The sequence below is a fragment of the Elephas maximus genome, chromosome 15 (assembly GCF_024166365.1).
Source record: "Elephas maximus indicus isolate mEleMax1 chromosome 15, mEleMax1 primary haplotype, whole genome shotgun sequence".
Taxonomy (NCBI): domain Eukaryota; kingdom Metazoa; phylum Chordata; class Mammalia; order Proboscidea; family Elephantidae; genus Elephas; species Elephas maximus.
Window position 1 is genome coordinate 88,509,130 of NC_064833.1, and position 19,714 is coordinate 88,528,843.

The window sequence follows — 19,714 nt, forward strand, 5'->3', positions numbered from 1 at the left end:
AACCAAAAGCAAAGAAGTTTCCTGAATAAACTGAATGCTTCAAAGGCCAGCGTAGCAGGGGCAGGGGTCTGGGGACCATGGTTTCAGGGGACATTTAAGTCAATTTGTGTAATAAAATCTATTAAGAAAACATTCTGCATCCCACTTTGAACAGTGGCATCTGGGGTCTTAAACGCTAGCAAGCAGCCATCTAAGATGCATCAATTGGTCTCAACCCACCTGGATCAAAGGAGAATGAAGAACACCAAGGACACAAGGCGATTACGAGTGCAAGAGACAGAAAGGGCCACATGAACAGCAAAACTACATCATCCCGAGACCAGAAGAACTAGATGGTGCCTGGCTACAACCAATGACTGCCCTGACAGGGAACACAACAGAGAACCCCTGAGGGAGCAGGAGAGCAGTGGGATGCAGACCCCAAATTCTCATCAGACCAGACTTGATGGTCTCACTGAGACTGGAAGGACCGCGGTGGTCATGGCCCCCAGACCTTCTGTTGGCCCAGGACAGGAACCATTCCCGAAGCCAACTCTTCAGACATGGATTGGACTGGATAATGGGTTGGAGAGGGATGCTTTTAAGGAGTGAGCTTCTTGGATCAGGTGGACACTGGAGACTGTGTTTGCATCTCCTGCCTGGAGGGAAGATGAGAGGGTGGAGGGGGTTAGAAGCTGGCGAAATGGACACGAAAAGAGAGAGTGGAGGGAGAGAGCGGGCTGTCTCATCAGGGGGAGAGTAATTAGGAGTGTGTAGCAGGATGTTTATGGGTTTCTGTGTGAGAGACTGACTTGATTTGTAAACTTTCACTTAAAGCACAATAAAAATTATTAAAAAAAAAAAACAAAAAAACTCCTGTTCTTTAAAGCCACTCGTCCTATTTCTTGTTGGGGCAATACTAGGTAACTATGCTCTACTGCAATTTCAAAGAGAAATAATGGAAGACTCTTACCTGGCAAGATACGTACAGAACTCACACTCTTATATTTTAAATCTGAAGTGGCCTGTGGCCTCCCCACGGCACCAAGTCAGAAGACGGCTAGGAGGAGCCAGGTCCACTTTAGGCACACATTCATTCTTTATCCTTTCTTCACCTTTCCTTCTCATATTCAAACTTACCAAATACAAATTTCATGAAAACTCACAAGTTCTTTATGAGCTCAAGGAGATATCTAAACAAATTAACATTTTGTGAGCAAACTGAATCAAAGAGCAGGGTGGCTGGCCCTCCACTCACCTCTGTCTCATGATTTGCTTGAAGTCCTTGCTCTTTAGCTTCAAGTAGAGATCTGCTATTTCCTCTGCACGACAAAGCACCACCTCCAGACACAGAGTCTTCATTACACCGTGGAATTTTGGCAGCAGGAAGAACACCGCATTCATAAACCTAACAAGTGAATAAGATTCCTAAAGCGTCAAACCCCAGACCCTGTCTGGCCAGTGTGTTTTGTGACTGACGCCTTACCTGTCAGCCAGAGGAGGGAAGTGCTGTGCAGCTTTGTTCAAGCAAACGATGAATTTGTCCTCCATTCTATTCTGATGTTGCTTCAACTGTTTTACAACCAGTTCACAGATGAACTCCTCTGATACCTGAAAAATTGAGTTTCTTGTCAAATTCACAAAGGTAGAAATTTAAAAACTGAAATTAAGGTTTACTTTGGATGCTTCAGGGAACCAAAGGAAGATGTCAGTGTTATTACTACACAAAGTTATCAAGTGAGTCATGAGGGCATCAGTGCTGGAACCATCACTGTACACTGACCACAGTCTATGCCAGAGGCCGGGGCCACAGCTGTGTGCCAGGACATTGGTGCTTGTACTTGAGCTCCAGCCATGCCTGCAGATAACGCAGGTTGGATCCGTGAAGATCAGTGCTTCCTTCTGACACTGAGAGCCAAGAAGTCATTTAAGAAGAGAAACTAAAATTAGTGATTAACATTGCTGTAGAAGAAACACTTCATAATGTTCAGGTCTCTGGCCATATATTCATACAGATGAGAATGTCCAAGCAGAGCTATGTGAGCTATAGCGCCTCTCACTGTGGTCCCGTATCCTGCTTTATTTCTCTCCATCCCATGTCATACTAGCATTACATTCATATATAGGTAGTCTGTCTCCCTCACCAAAATGCTGGCTCCCCAAGGGCAGGGACTTGGTCTGTCTGGTTCCCTGCTGCGCCCCACTAGAAAGTCACCGCTAGGAAGTCCTCTATGTATGTAAGCACTCATTAGATACTACTTGAATGAAGTAATGGAAAAGGCTCACTTCCTTCATTGAGGCTCATCTTCCTCACAAAGAAGAGGAAAAGGTATTAAGTCACATTTTCTTTTAAAAAGCACTAAGGCTAGATGAATAGTTTTTCAATACAAACTTACAGTATGAAGCTATTTTAAAACAATGCTCAAGGGAAATCCTTAACACTAAGCTACAAATATCAGCTGCCTAAACTCCATGTCAAATACTTTCATTAAACATTAGACTACTGATTCATAAGATGCAAATCTTTTCATTAAAAGTATTCATCTGATAACACAAGGAAATAGTCACAATCTGGAAAGCAAAGAAAGCAAGCTATAAAACAAGTTAAAAAAGTTATTGAAGAGCCTGAATAACTCAGAGAAAACAAGTGTGTGTGCACGGCCCTAGCTGGTGACGGAGCTAGTGCTAAAAGCAGTCTGAGTGGTTAGAACACAAACTACAATTACAATCTTCACATCTTACTTTACTGTTCACAGTTCTACATTAAATTACTTTTAATATTCAGAAAAAATCATGCGAAAAAAGTGCGTGTTATTCTCATGAAGTTGAAATTTAAGTCATGAGAGAGCAGCTCTGGGAATCTACTGTAACTTGCTCTGTCTGTGGTGAAAATTAAGCATATTACATAAATTGAAACCTAATATTTACAGGTAATACAACCAAGTTGGAATAAGGTAATTTTGAATTTTTAAAACTTGTTTTATAAAAATAGCAAGTAATCCCTGAGACAAATTATACATGAAGTTTGATCTTCCTACTGGGGTCTACTTCCTTTTGCTGTTGTTAGGTGCCAGTTCCGACTCATACCGACCCTATGTACAACAGAACGAAACACTGCCCGATTCTGTGCCATCCTTACAATCGTTGTTATGCTTGAGCTCATTGTTGCAGCCACTGTGTCAATCCATCTCGTTTAGAGTCTTCCTCTTTTTCGCTGACCTTGTACTCTACCAAGCATGATGTCCTTCTCTGGAGACTGATCCCTCCTGACAACATGTTCAAAGTATGTAAGACGTAGTCTTGTCATCCTTGCTTCTAAGGAGCATTCTGGTTGTACTTCTTCCAAGACAGATTTGTTCGTTCTTTTGAGAGTCCGTGATATATTCTATATTCTTCAACAACACAATTCCGAGGTGTCAATTCTTCTTCTGTCTTCCTTATTCATTGTAATGAATAAGGAAGCTTTCACATGCATATGATGCAATTGAAAATACCATGGCTTCCATCAGGCATACCTTAGTCTTCAAGGTGACCATCTTTTCTTTTCAACACTTTAAAGAGGTCTTTTGCAGTAGATTTGCCCAATACAATGAGTGTTTTGATTTCTTGACTGCTGCTTCCATGGCTGTTGATTTTAGTTTAGTTTAATTTTAAATCTAAGCAAATCCATACCTGGTGAATTGAACAGGGGCTCAGTATTTTGTGTTGGGCACATGTGCATCTGCTCAAGACCACCTGACTTCTCCTGAGCCTCTCCTCACCTGACGGGACAGCAAACTGTACCTGGTCAGCTCTGAGCAGCCAGCACTGTTCCTGTCTTTTCTCTCAGGAAGGGAGCTGGCCTGGACACATACCTCTGGGCTCATGAACAAACAGGCCCTTCTTAAAGTGGGATGTCAGCAGGGGAGCACTGAAGAAGAGAGAGCCAACACCAGAGCTGTGGACATGGCTGGGAAAAAACTAGTAAAGAAAGGTGAGAAGAAACCCCCAGTGAAGTAGTTAAGACTGCCAGAGTGACAAAAGAGAAACGAGGGGGAGAAAGACCTGTGTTGTGCTTCAGAGACTTGGCATACACACTGGTGACTTTGGCTTCAGCCAAGAGACCAACTGGTCTGAAGGCTCATGAACATGTAGCCCTGACTCTAGCAACCCACAAGAGTGCATGTGGCTGAGCAAGCCCCATTCTGCATGCTGTTTTCAATTAAGTTACAATGCACCAGCCCGTGCAACTATACACACAATTTTAATAGCTATGTTTTATCGAGGTTTATAGTACTTTGGATTTATACTGCACTTAAATTTTCCATTATGTTCTTTTCACAACCCTGGGAAGCAGGCAGTACACAAAAGACTTAGAAAGGTTCCCTGATAAGGGCCCTCTCATGTTTAACAGCTCAGTTTTGTCAGAAATTAGAAAAACAGAATTTTGTTAGGATAACTTAGTCCTAACCACAGCAGATATCTACCAAAATAATTTTCTCCAAAAGGAAACCCAGAGACAAGTTCAAAGGCGTGAAAGCTGGTTGAACACTATTTCCCTGACTTGCATGATAAAAAGCAAGTCACCAGTCTTGAAATGTCCTGCCAAGCCTCCAAGTACTTAAAACATTGTACGTCCTCCTTAAAAAAATGGCGCACTCTCTAAAGTATAAGAGTGAAATATTAATAAATGCAGAATTCCCACTGTGATTTCTTAGGGTACAGAGGAAATACATTTAAGATTCAGATGCCAAAATTCAGATATCTACAGCAGATATCTACCAAAATAATTTTCTCCAAAAGGAAACCCAGAGACAAGTTCAAAGGCGTGAAAGCTGGTTGAACACTATTTCCCTGACTTGCATGATAAAAAGCAAGTCACCAGTCTTGAAATGTCCTGCCAAGCCTCCAAGTACTTAAAACATTGTACGTCCTCCTTAAAAAAAATTTAAAATCAAAATTTAAAATGAAATATTTACTTTAAAATTGCGTGACACACTTACGTTTCCTTTCTCAGTAACATAGCGAAGAATAAGTCCCAGAACTTCTGCTGCTGCTGCATATACCTCCTTATGTTTTACAAAAGCTATATTATTGGCCAAAGCTTCAAAGTATCTACAACAAATATAGAAGAGAAAATGCCTAAAATGACTCATTCTGTTGCCTGACATGAAAATATAACAACTTTCCCCTTCATGTCATATTAATAGCACAAATTGAGAAAATATGGAACATAAAACATGACCCAAATTATTTGTAGGAGTACTCCTATGAATAAGTATTTAAGGGCTCTAATATCATACAGGTAATGCCCATGAGTCTACTGTTCAATCCCACAGGGGCACAAACATGCTGCAGCCAAAGTATAATAAGATGTTAGACACCATAAAACATGCAGAAAAAAACAAAAGAGCTATTTTTTCTCAAGATTATGATGTATTGAGTCCACCTATTGTAACAAGAGGTCTTGTTGACAACTGAAATGCTGAGACAGCCACTACATGCAGGGCCTCACAGGTACTGACACATTTAACTTTGAACCCTCATATGACTGCAAGGTGCTTACTAATGAGGAAGCCGAAGTGCAAAAAAGTTAAGCAGCTTGTCTAAACGTAAAATATTCCCAGTGGAATCTGTGTTAAGCCACTAGTTGTCCTAAGCCCCAGGCAATTAGCAAGACTTCCAGGAGACTGGAATGTGATGGGTCACCGTGTACTGGCAGCTACGGCGTTCTCCGCACGCAGTAACTGCACATCAGCTATTGTGTGGGACATAACGTGTGACTGTATGGGTCCCCAGTAACTCAGTGCCATCGAGTCGGTTCCGACTCACAGCGACCCTATAGGACAGAGTAGATGTATGAGTAGACCTCTTCAAAAGAAAAGGGGAAAGGCTTGGAAGGGACATATACGGTGACTATGGTAAACAGTGACTCTTCAAAAATCCTGATAGGAAAGGAAGTAGCTCTTTGTGAAGTGACAAACTTATCTAGGCAACGCCCACCTTCGCTTCTTGAGAGCTATAACCATGCCCTCTCAGGACAGGACACGAGAGAGAACAGCTGAGAAAGGCTCACCATGGAGCCAACGGCAGAGGGAGTGGCATGAGACTGGGTGGGTGCCAAGGCGGGAGCACCTGACAGCGCTGCAGAAGGTCCGGGTGCCCCCCCATGGCAAACAAGACCCTATAATGAGCGGTCTCCCTGAGCTGATGGTACTTTCAGGGGAAAACACTGAAAATGTTAGTTTTCTCCTCCACTCCACAGGAACTCTTCCTCCCAAATGATCTCTAAACCCAAATGTCTAAATTTAGGTAGAAATATTTTAACATGGGCTCTGTCCTTAAATTTATCAAAATTTAAACCATACTCTATCTGATTCAGATATATTTTAGCCTAAAAAGAACCAAAGCAAAAACTATACTTACCTTACACTCTCTATGCCACATTTTGGGTCATAGGGAGCCAAGTTATTGGCAATAACAATTCCTAATAATTGAATTCCTACAGAATTGTCTTTAGAATTAGGATCTTTACTGGAAAACTTTTCAAATATTAACCTGAAACATAAATACAAAAGAATAAATACACTTTGTCATATAGTAAAACGAGAAACAGGAAGACAAAATAGATTTGTAAATTTTCTAAGGCAAAATTTTAGGGTCAGAAATACTTGTTCTCCCTAGATATGATACCTCTTCTGGCTAACTTCCCCTTGTTCATCCATGTTGTTTTCAGTATGTAATTCAGGCAGTTCTGTATTTCTTATATCCTAATAATTTGCCCACATTCTCCCTTAAAAAAAAAAAATTCTCCCTTAGTCGATAGTAAATCGTCTGACAAGTGTTAGCTTATGCTAAAAGGAATCAAAGAGGCCTTCGGATCTACCACCTGCTGGGGTAGTGACAGGGCAACGACAGGCACTCCCAGGGGCCCCGCGTGGCACAGACTGTGGCGGAACCCAAGGGAACTGATGGCAGAGCGATGGCTACCATCCCGCCCATACAAGCTACTAGGGCCCGACTGGGGAGGCTATGGTTCATTAGTAGCGGTATTAGACCCTATAGAGTCTATTTCAAATTATGTGCATGTTCATATTTCATACAATTAACTTTCTTTATATTCACCACTTACAGCATGCTCCATCTTAACCCAAATTTCTAACCAATGTTGCAAAAATTAGTAGATGTATACCTGTAAGGGATGGATAAGCAGTCCTTCCAGCATTCAACAAGAGTTTTTATAATTTCAAGGTTGTGTCTAAACACAGCTCTTTTTTGATGGAAGACATGTTTCATTAGGAAATAAAGCAATCGATTTGCTAACACCTCGTCTTTAGGGACCCCCTGAGAAGGTACAGAAACTCTGTATTAGTACACAGCATTCCATTCTGGAACTGCATTTTTATATCCAAAGTCCATTTACAAAAGAAATCAGACATTCTGCACCAATGTTCTCCAGTGGTTCCTAAGTTAAACTAAACTCTTATTTTTTTCATGTTATTAAGCACACTACAAACAGTTTTATCACACTAGAATAGAGAAATCTAAATTTGGTTCACGATGAATAAATGCGATAGGCACACCCAGACACAAACACACAGAAAAGCTATCTGTGCACATATCACGTTTAATAAGGACTGTTCCCAGGGAAGCCTGACGTGAAAGCTTTGGTTCATTATTATTTCTAGTGGTTTTACATGAATGGGCAATGCTCCCGCACTGCCTAGGCTGGTGGATGCCAAATGCTAGCTCCATACCACAGAGAATGGCTCATTTGTAGCCTCCTCTCCCGCCACCACCATCCTCATGGGTCGGCCAATGCTCTGAAGGAAATGGGCTGGCAAGACAGATGCCAAATACCCAGGGACTCCAGTCACAGCAGAGGGCCTCAGGACATGCAGAGTCTATAACTGTTGTTGTTGTTAGCTGCCGTCAATTCAGCCCCTGATTCATGGCAAGCCCATGCATGACAAAACAAACAAACAAACAAAAAAAAACACCCAGACCTGCACCATCACCATGATTGGGTGTGAATCAGACTGCTGTGATGTACACAGTTTTTGTTGGCTGATTTTTCAGAAGTAGGGCACCAGGCCTTTCTTCCTAATCTGTCTTAGCATGGAAGTTCTGCTGAAACCTATTTAGCATCTCAGCATCCCAGTAACCACCTACTGGTATCTATTTTACACATCACTTAATAAATTATTTGCCTAGTTTCTATGATCCTAGCAAGTAAAAGCAACAAACAAAAACACAAACCAAAATTATCTGACAGCATAACAATAAAAACAAGGTGAGAAGAATCATGAAAAGCAGACAACACAAAACCAAAGCAGTGTGAGCCGTAAGCACAGGGCACCACAGCGATGTACCCGCTACTGTTGGAGATGCTGGGTCGGAGTCACATGCTCCACTTAGGATATCACCAAAGGAAGCAGTGACAAAAACAGAAAGTACGTAAAGGTAAAGCTTACACTTAAATGAAAATTTATTTCATTTCCCTGCAATGTCAGATACACAAAACATTATTTTCTAAGGAAATCAAATACTCTGCTACCAAATGCATCAAGCTGATTCTGCTGTAAGCTCCGTTTGGATGTTAAATGCAAAGAACAAGCTGTTCAGATTTACAACGTTTATAGAACCCAAGTAGAACTGTAGTGGGAAAAGTAACGGTAAGGATAAACAATCTACTGCACATCAGAGATGTGTCAAATCTTACCACAGGAGCTGCTGTGCCCGTCCAGGACAGAACAGTGACCACTATCTCAACCACCATGTAGTGAATTCCTTCTCCTCCGTTACTTTCAGAAACAACCAGTTGCAGCAAGGGGCTCAGCCAGTGCTTTGCATAAGGGCGAAACACCTAGAAGAGAAATTAAAAGTCAAATATCAAAAATTTGTCTTGAGAGTAATCAAAATACAAATTCATGAAGATACCCTTCATAAGCTAAACTTTTGTAATATGACTTGACCTAGATCCAAGACAAATATAAATTTCAACAATTACCATGCTTAATAAGATTAGATTTTCTACTGAATTCTCCTTTGTGGGCCCCTGAAACTACAAATCAAGGGACATGGATTTGTTCTTGATCTTGTCTTTGCTTAGAACCTTCCTGATGTAACAATGTTCGCAGAGACCAAATAAAAATGTTCCACACCAACCTTCTCTGGCCCATCAGAGTGATATGCAGCTCTAGGAAATTCTACTAGAACTTTTTGGGAAAAGCATAAAGCATATGAAAATGAGGACATAAAACTGAAGATGCATGTTTTTTAAATTTCTTTCTGTATTACAAGTCCTTTTGTTAAAGACTTCATATACCCGAGATCTCTGAAATCTAAATAAAATGCAGCCATAGACTAAATGACATTTTATTTTTTTTTAAATTACAAGCAAATGTCATTTTGATGCAAATGAGCAGCCTAAAGCACGATCCAGGCTACCCATCTTCTCAGCCTTCACCTTCCTTCTTTTCCCACATTTCTTCACTGATTTCTCATCTCTTCTCATACCTTCAACATCTGTCTGTGGTCTCAAATCTGTCTTGATCATGGATCCCATCAGGAAAAAAAATTTGCATGCTCTCCATATACCATCCATTGGTTTATTTATAAATTATATATATACAAACCTTTTCACTGTATTATTAAAATACAATAACAATATATATATAAATTTAAAGGTTGAAATCATAAAAGTAAATGTAAATCTCTTCCTGCATAGCCCATGGACTGTCCCAACCATCTTCTTTGGAAGCCCTGTTTGATGGTCTCTGAGATGTTCCCACACAGCTGAGGCTTCCTGTCAACCCTGACCCACACTCACCTACAAGCAATCACTGATAACACTTGGAGACTAGCACATGCTAGCTCATAAGCACGAGCAGCAGCACGAGCAATGCAGGCCCAGGTGATGGATCCCACCCCTGTACATTTCTCTTATTTAGATTTGCTGGGCTACAGCCCCAACTCAGTCTCTAATCTCTCACCCAGGCACAACGGCCTCTTCGTGGCTCCACCTCATCCCCAGGCTCATCCCTGTCTTCAGTGCTACCTAGAAGGCCCGTTCTATCAGGCAAAGTTGAACTAATGCCCACAGGGTGCTCCCTACTACTTTGAGGACAATCCTTTCTATTTTTCTGACAATTGGGGATGTATGGTGGGGAGGCCTGTGGCGGGGCCCACCTGTCTCAGGGGCCCCAAAGGGCTGGCTGTGCTCACACTGCACCTCCACTTAGGATGGAACACCCCATCCACTTCACGATTAGCTCAAGGGTGCCCCAAAACTAGCTCTATCCCCACCAGTAGAAGGTACTCGTACTCGATGTGGCCCTCTATGTGGACGAACTGATAAATCAGGAACCATCTAAGAGAGTCAGCTATTCTTTATAGAGCATTCATAGAGATATTTTCACCAACTTTTTTGCTATTATAAACAAAGAACACTGGCAGCCATAGGTTACCAACACATGTGCTTTATAAAACATCATTTATAACTCAGTGGCAGTTAATTTACATATGGGTTAAAAGAAAATGTTAAGAGAAAGAAGTGGAACAAGTAAATAAATACAGGTGGCTGGTTTACACGGAACAAAAATGCCACGCTCAATGCCTGTATGTCTTCCTTCACTGTGTTCTTATTGCAAAGAATTTTCAAACAAATACTAAATTACTCACTTCTTCTGAATTAATAATGAGTTTGGCTAAGAAGAGACGAATATTTAATGGTACTGATGGATTCGCTAGTTTGTCATGAAGAAATTTCATCCAAGGAGGAAGACTGCTTGGCATTGAACCCTGAAATAAAACATTCAAAATTACCTTAAAAAAGTGGAATAAAATAACAGCAAATAAACAATAAGGGAAAAGTAAGATGAGAGCAACACAAAACTGTGTTTATTTCATGCGGAATGTGGTTTAGTCTTCACGATGAAAAAACTCATCTTAATAGGAAAGCATGAAGAAAGACAGGATGACCTTGGAGGGAAAGTACCTCCTCCACCCTGGGGGTGACCTGACTCCTCTGCATGTGCTTGACCAGGGCCGTCAGGGGGGCCATGCACTCGTGCTGGTTGAGCTCATCCATCTCCAGCTCCACGAGCTCACCTTGGCCCACGGGCTCCTGATGATCCTGACGAGAGGGGAGAAAGCAGAGAAGTGAAGTACACTGCTTAGTGGCCAATGTACATGATGTCAAGGCTTTTAAGAAATAGCACATAACAATACTTATATAAGTTATAAAACCAAAAAAAAAAAAAAAACCATTGCCATCAAGCTGATTCCAACTCCTAACAATCCTATAGGTCAGATGAGGACTGCCAAGGAATGACTGGTGGATTAGAACTGTCAACCTTTTGGTTATCAGCCAAACATTTAACCACTGCACCACCAGGGCTCCAACATAAATTTACTCAGTACGTTTTCTTATTAAATAACTCAAAAAACTACCAGAACTTCGTGTCTTTCTTAAGACCAGGTGTATACCGGCCCTCAAGCCCTGTGTGCACAGTAACTCTCTGTGGTCACACCCGACCCATCTGTCTGGGCACTCTCTGTGGTCACACCCAAACCATCTGTGTGGGCACTCTCTGTGGTCACACCTGAGTACTGTATGCACAGTAACTCTCTGTGGTCACACCCAACCACTGTCTATGCAGTGACTGTGGCCACCCGTCTACTGTGTGCACAGTCTCTGTGGTCACACCCAACCACTGTCTACGCGGGCGCTCTCTGTGGTCACACCAGACACCCCTCTGCACAGTTACTTTCTGTGGTCACACCTGACCGCTATGCACTCTCTGTGATCACACCCGACCACTGTGTGCACATTCTCTGTGGTCACACCAGACCCCCATCTATGCAGGTACTCTCTGTGGTCACACTAGACCCCTGTCTGCGTGCACACTCTCTGTAGTCACACTTGACCACTGTGTGCACAGTCTCTGTAGTCACACCCAATACCACCGTCTGTGCAGGCACTCTCTGTGGTCACACACGACACCATCTGTGCGGGTACTCTCTCAGTGGTCACACTTGACAACTGTGCACAGTCTCTGTGGTCACACCTGACCCAGTCTATGCAGACACTCTCTGTGGTCACACCCGACACGGTCTATGCCGGCACTCTCTGTGGTCACACCTGACACCATCTGTGTGGGCACTCTCTCAGTAGTCACACTTGATGACTGTGTGTACAGACGGTCTCTGTGGTCACACCCAACCACTGTCTGCGCACTCTCTGTGGTCACACGCAACGACTGTGTGTACAGTCTCTATGGTCATACCCAACCACTGTCTGCACAGTCACTCTCTGTGGTCACACCCAACAGGATCTGTGCAGGCACTCTGTGGTCACATCTGACACCATCTGTGTGGGCACTCTCTCAGTGGTCACACTTGATGACTATGTATACAGATGGTCTCTGTGGTCACACCTGACACAGTCTGTGCAGAAACTCTCTGTGGTCACACCCAACCCAGTCTGTGCCTGCACTCTCTGTGGTCACACGCAATGACTGTGTGTAGTCACTGTGGTCATGCCCAACCACTGTCTGCGCAGTCACTCTCTGTGGTCACACCTGACACGGTCTATGCAGGCACTCTGTGGTCATACCTGATTCCTGTCTGTGTGTGCACTCTATCATCATATTCGACCACTGTGTGCACACTCTGTAGTCACACCTGACCACTGTGCGCACAATCTCTGTGGTCACACCCAACCCCATCCATGTGGGCACTCGGTGGTCACACTCGACTGCTGTGTGCACAGTCTCTGTAGTCACACCTGACCACTGTGTGCACAATCTCTGTAGTCACACCCAACCCCATCCATGCGGGTACTCGGCGGTCACACTCGACCGCTGTGTGCACACCTGACCTCATCTGTTTGAGCTCTCTCTGTGGTCGCACCCAACTACTATGTGCACACTGTCTATGGTCACACCCGACACCTGGGTGCACAGCCTCTATAGCCACACCCAACCACGTCTGTGTGGGTACTCTCTGTGGTCACACCCAACCCCCATCTGTGTGCACTCTCTGGGGTCACACCTAACCTCCACCTGTGCACAGTCTCTATAGTTACACCTGACCCCATCTGTGCAGGCACTGTCTGTGGTCACACCCGACCATTGTGTGCACAGTCTCTGTAGTCACACCCAACCCACCTGCACGAAGAGGGAACAAGACAATACGTGGCAGAGTAACTAGAAAGGGGAAATTCAGAAAGAATCCTGGGTTGGAATCAGATGTACGCCTCTGAACTCATGGTTTCATATATGCATATGTATCTATAAAGGAGGCTCGTGGCGCAGTGGTTAAGAGCTACAGCTGCTGACCAAAAGGTTAGCAGCCCAAATCCACCGGATGCTCCTTGGACACTCCATGTGGCAGTTCTACTCTGTCCTATAGAGTTGCTATAGGATGAGTTTATGTGTATAAAGAAGCCCTGGTGGTGCATTGCTTAAAGTGCTTAGCTGCTCACCAGAAGGTCAGTGGTTCGAAGCCACCAGCTGTTCCATGGGAGAAAGATATGGCAGTCTGCTTCCATAAAGATTCACAGCTTTGGAAACTCAATCGGGCAGTTGTACTCTGTTCTATAGGGTCTCTAAGAGTCGGAACTGACTCTATGGCAACGTGTTTGGTTATCTGCGTTTTATATATGTATAAATAGACAAATATAGAAATAAACACAGTCACAAGTATGCCACTGTATGTGTAAATGTGTGCATACATGTGTACATATTTCCTGTCTCTGTCCTCTAGACCTAGAAGCAGCATCCCACCACTCTGATCCAAAGAACAGGGCTTCCTATGAAATGGCCTATTCCAAGGCCAGGACAGAGAGAGGAGGAGAATAACCCCAAACAAGGGCCCAAAGAATGATACAGACATGTCAAAAGGAGTTAGGAACACCCTTTTGAGATAAAATCACTCAACAAGACAAGAATAGAAGGGAAATTTGCCAAAATAATAAAAGGCGTCTAAGAAAAGCCCGCACCTAACAATACACTCAATGGAGAAAGACTGAGAGCATTCTCATTAAGATCAGGAAAAAGACAAGGATGTCCACTCTTACCACTGCTGTCCAACATCATTCTGAAGTCCTAACCAGAGACTAGAAAAGAAAAAAATAATAGGTATCCAAATCGGGAAAGAAGAAGTAAAACTACCCCTTTTCACAGATGACATGATTCTATGCATTTTTTTGTTATTAGGTGTCTCCGGGTCAGTTCTGACTCATAGTGACCCCATGTACAACAGAACAAAACACTGTCTGGTACTGCACTATGCACACAACCATTGGCTATGTTTGAGCCCACTGTTGCAGCCACTGTGTAAGAATTCACCTCATTGAGGGTCTTCTTCTTTCTCATTGACTGTCTACCTTATCAAGCATAATATCCTTCTCCAGGGATTAGTCCCTCCTGAAACATGCGTAAAGTACATGACAAGGAGTCTCGCCACATTGGCTTCCAAGGAGCACTTCTTCCAAACCAGACTTGTTTATTCTTCTAGCGTTCCATTGTATATTCAATATTCTTCACCAACACCATAATTCTATGACATCGCTTCATCTTCAGTCTTCTTATTCATTGACAAGCTATCGCATACATACGAGATGACTGAAAATATGGCTTAGGTAAGGTGCACCTTAGTCCTCAAAGTGACATCTTTGCTTTTCGACACTTTAAAGAAGTCTTTTGCAGCAGAGATGCCCAATGAAATGTGTCATTTGATATCTTAATTGCTGCTTCCACGAACCTTAATTCTGGATCCAAGTAAATGAAATCCTTGACAGCTTCAATCTTTTCTCTGTTTGTCATGGTGTTGCTTATTGGTCCAGTTGTGAGGATTTCTGTTTTCTTCGTGTTGACGTATAATCCGTATTGAAGGCTGTAGTCTCTGATCTTCATGAGTAAGTGCTTCAACTCTTCACTTTCAGCAAGCAAGGTCATGTCATCTGCATATCAAAGGTTGTTAATGGGTCTTCTTCCAATCCTGATGCCCTGTCCTTCTTCATATAGTCCAGATTCTCATGTTATTTGCACAGCATACAGACTAAGTATGCTGAAAGGATACAACTCTGACACACACCCTTCCTGACTTTAAACCACGCAGTATCCCCTGGGCTCTGTTAGAACAACTGCCTCTTGGTCTATTTACAGGCTCTGCATGTGCACAGTTAAGTGCTCTGGAATTGCCATCCTTCACAATGTTATCCATAATTTGTTATGATCCACACAGTCAAATGCCTTTGCACAGTTAATAAAACACAGGTAAACATCTTTCTGGTATTCTCTGCTTTCAGTCAATGTTCATCTGACATCAGCAGATATCCCTTGTTCCACATCCTGTTCTGAATCTGACTTGAATTTCTGGCAGTTTCCTGTTGAACCTGCTGCAACCACTTCTGCATCATCTTTAGCAACATTTTACTTGCATGTCATATTAATGATATTGTTCAATAATTTCCACATTCTGTTGGATTACCTTTCTTTGGAATGGGCACAAATACAGATCTCTTCCAGTCAGTTGACTAGGTAGCTGTTTTCCAAATTTCTTGTCATAGATAAGTGAGTGCCTGCAGCACTGCATCTGTTTGTTGAAACATCTCAATTGGTATTCCGTCAATTCCTGGAACCTTGATTTTTGCCAATGCTTTCAGTGCAGCTTGGGCTTCTTCCTTCAATATATCGGTTCTTGATCACATGCTACCTCCTGCAATAGTTGCATGTTGACCAACTCTTTTTGGTACTGTGACTGTATACTCCTTCCATTATCTTTTGATGCTTCCTGCTTCGCCTATAGAATCCTTCAATATTGCAGCTCAAGGGTTGAAGTTTTTATTCAGTTCTTATAGTTTGAAAATGATGAGTATGTTCTTCCTTTTTGGTTTTCCATCTCCAGGTCTTTGCACATGTCACTAAAATATTTTACTTTTCCTTCTGGAGTTGCCCTTTGAAATCTTCTATTCAGCTCACTTTATTTGCTCTACATTCAAGAGCAAGATTCAGACATCCTTTCTGACATCCGTTGAGATTTTCTTTCTTTCCAGTTTTTTAATGACCTTTTGCTTTCTTCATGCATGATGTCCTCGATGTCATTCCACAACTCGTCTGGTCTTCGGTCATCAGTGCTCAATGAGGCAAATCTATTCTTGGGATGGTCTCTAAATTCAGGTGGGATATACTCAACATTGTACTTTGGCTCTCATGGACTTGTTTTAAATTTCTTCAGCTTAAACTTGAACTTGCATTTGAGCAACTGATGGTCTTAGCCCCAGTCTTGATCTGACTGATGATATTGAGCTTTTCCATCATCTCTTTCCATAAATGTAGTTGATCTGATTCCTATTTTATCCATCTGGTGAGGTCCATGTGTACAGTCGCTGATTATGATGTTAAAAAAGGTATTTGCAGTGAAGAAATCATTGGTCTTGCAAAATTCTATCATGTGACTTCCGGTGTCAATTCTATCAAGGCCGTATTTTCCAACTACCTGTCGTTCTTCTTTGTTTCCATCTTTCGCATTCCAATCACCAGTAATTAACAATGTATCCTGAATGCATGTTTGATCAATTTCAAACTGCATAAGTTGGTAAAAATCTTTAATTTACTCTTCTTTGGCATTAAAGATTGGTACATAAATTTCAATAACAGTTATATTAACTGGTCTTCCTTGTAGGCATATGAGTATTATCTTATCACTGACACCATTATACTTCAAAACAGACCTTGAAATGCTCTTTTTGACAATGAATACGACGCCATTCCTCTTTGTCATTCTTGGCACGTCAGACCACATGACTGTCCAATTCAAAATGGCCAGTGCAACGTCATTTCAGATTACGAATGCCTCAGATACCAATTTTTATGTGTGCCATTTCATTTTTGATGACTTCCAATTTTTCTAAATTTGTACTTTGTATGTTCCATGTTCTGATTATTAATTGAAGTTTGCAGCTGTTTCTTCTCATTTTGAGTTTTGCCATATCAGCAAATGAAAGTTCTAAAAGGAATCCACAAGAAATCTATTAGAACTAATAAATGAATTCATCAAAGTGGTAGGGTACAAGGACAACTCATAAAATTCAGTAGGGTTTCTAAACAACAGCAATCTGCAAGAGCAAAAAGAAATTAAGTAAATATTACCATTAATAATAGCATATAAAAGAATAAAATATCTAGGAATTAATTTAACCAGAAAACGAAAAGTCCTGTATACAGAAAACTATAAAGCACTGCTAAAAAAATTCAAAGACGCAACTGATTCAAACTAACTCAAAAGGAAAGAGAAAATCTCAACAGACCCATAATAAGTGAAGAGATTAAATCAGTGATCAAAAACCTCCCAACACTGGGGAATTCTACCAAACATTTAGGGAAGAGCTGACAACAGTTCTGGTTAAACTTTTCAAAAAGGTAGAGAAGGACTACGCCCCAATTCATTCTATGAAGCAAACATAACTCTGATACCAAAATAAGACAAAAACACCAGAAGAGAAGAAAACAACAGGCCAGTATCTCTAATGAACATAAATGCAAAAAACCCCAACAAAATACTAACGAACAGAATCCAACAGCATATAAACAGTCATACAACATGACCAGGTAAGATTTATTTCAGGAATGCAGGGATGGTTCAACATTAGAAAATCAATGTAATATACCACGTGAATATAACAAAGGAAAGGAACCACATGATCATCTCTAATGGAAGCAGAAAAAGCATTTGCTAAATCCAGCACCATATCTTGATAAACGCCCCCAAGAACATTGTAATAGACGATGAGTTTGTTAATATGAATCAGGGCATATATGAAAAGTCAACAGCCAATATTAAACGTAATGGAGAAAGACTGAGAGCTTTCCTCTTGAAATCGAGGATAAGACAAGGATGCCTGCTCTCGCTATTTCTAGTCAACATTGTAGTAGATGTCCTATCCAAAGCAATAAGATAAAATGTTCACTACTTCTATTCAATCTTTTCTTAATACAATATTGTATTAGAAGTCCTAGCCAGAGCAATATGACAAAAAAAGGAATCCAGATTGGAAAAGAAGTAAAATTATCTCTATTTGCAAATGACATGATCCTAAATATAAAATATCCTAAAGAGTCCACAAGAAAGCTTCTAGAGCTAACAAAGGAATTCAGCAAGGTTGCAGGGTACAAGGTAAACAAACAAAAATTACTTGGGTTTCTATACACCTGCAATGAGCAATCTGAAAGGGAAATTAGGGAAACTATATTCCATTTACAATAATATCTAAGAGAAGAAAATACATAGGAATAAATTTTACCAGGATGTGAAAGACTTATACAATGAAAATTATAAAACTGCTGAAAGAGAGTAAAGAAGGCTTAAATAAATAGAAATATGTTTCATGTTTACTTACAGAAAGACTTAATACTGTTAACTTGTCAGTAACACACAAAGCGATCTACAGATTTCAATGCAATACTGATCAAAATTCCAACAACCTTCCTTACAGAAATGGAAAAACCAATCCTCAAGTTTATATGGAATGGCAAGAGACTTCAACTAGCTAAAGCAATGTTGAAAGAGAAGAACGAAATAGGAGGACTCACACTTCCTGATTTTAAAACATGTTATACAACTACAGTAATCAAAACAGCCTAGAACTGGTGTGACAATAGACACAAAGGCCAATGGAATAAAACTGAGAGTCCATAAATAAACTCACACATCTACGGTGAACTGACTTTTTACATGGGTGCTAAGTCCGTCCATCTGATGGGGAAAGAGAGTCTTTTCAATAAATGGTGTTAGAAAAATTGGATTTCCACCTGCAGAAAAATGAAACAAGATATATGCCTCACACCAGAACAAATCCAAAAAGGATAAAGGACCTAAATGTGAACACTAAACTCATAAAGTTCGTAGAAGAAAATGGAGGGGCAACAGTGTCAGGCCTAGCTTTTTACACTAGATTATCTAATACAAAAAGAAAGACAAAAACAGAAAAGATAAAACAAATAAATGGGACCACATAAAAATTAAAAACTTTTGTTCATCAAAAGACTTCACCCAAAAAGTGAAAAGACAAGCTGCCAACTTGGAAAATATCTTCAGAAATCATATATCCAATAAGAATCTAATAACCAAAATATACATAAAAGTTCAATAACTGAACAAAGAAAAGACAATCAACCCAATGAAAATATGGGCAAAAAACCTGAAAAGACATTTCACAAAGAGGACATTTAAATGGCCACCAAACACATAAAAAGATGCTCAGCATCATTATCCATCAAAGGGATGCAAATCAAAACCACAATGAGATACCACTTCATTCCTACTAGGACAGCTTAGACTAAAAAACAAAAGATAGCAAATGTTGGCAAGGATGTTGGGAAACTACAACCTTTATCCATTGCTGGTGGGAATGCAAAATGGTACAGCCATTGTGGACAACAATGTGGCAATTCCTCCAAAAAGTAAACATAAAATTACCATCTAACCCAGGAATTACACTCCTAGATATATACCCCAAAGACCTTAGAGCAGAGACTCAAGCAGTTAATTGCTCACCAGTGTTCACTGCAGCTTTTTATTCACAATAGCCAAAAGGTAGAAACAACCTAAATGCCCATCACGAATAAATAAACAAAATGTGATACATATACAGTGACGAATCTGTGAAACATTTCATAACATGGAGGACCCTGGAAGGCATTATGCTGACTGAAATTAGTCAGTTGCAAAAGGACAAATATTGTATAAG

General features: G+C 41.1%; 1 protein-coding gene across 3 annotated transcripts in view; it reads right to left on the reverse strand.

Annotated features, from left to right (window-relative positions):
* PRKDC (protein kinase, DNA-activated, catalytic subunit) overlaps window positions 1–19,714 on the reverse strand; it is a 321,194-nt gene that overhangs the window by 137,228 nt on the left and 164,252 nt on the right. For all 3 annotated transcript variants that reach the window (XR_007513335.1, XM_049854457.1, XM_049854458.1), the window contains exons 47-54: window positions 10,958–11,095; window positions 10,642–10,761; window positions 8,681–8,824; window positions 7,151–7,302; window positions 6,385–6,516; window positions 4,962–5,073; window positions 1,466–1,590; window positions 1,238–1,387 (exon numbers count right to left, since the gene is read on the reverse strand). Coding sequence is in view for 2 of the 3 variants with exons in the window: in XM_049854457.1 (XP_049710414.1) it covers window positions 1,238–1,387; window positions 1,466–1,590; window positions 4,962–5,073; window positions 6,385–6,516; window positions 7,151–7,302; window positions 8,681–8,824; window positions 10,642–10,761; window positions 10,958–11,095 (1,073 nt within the window). In the remaining variant the exon portion in view is untranslated. The remainder of the gene's footprint in view (window positions 1–1,237; window positions 1,388–1,465; window positions 1,591–4,961; window positions 5,074–6,384; window positions 6,517–7,150; window positions 7,303–8,680; window positions 8,825–10,641; window positions 10,762–10,957; window positions 11,096–19,714) is intronic.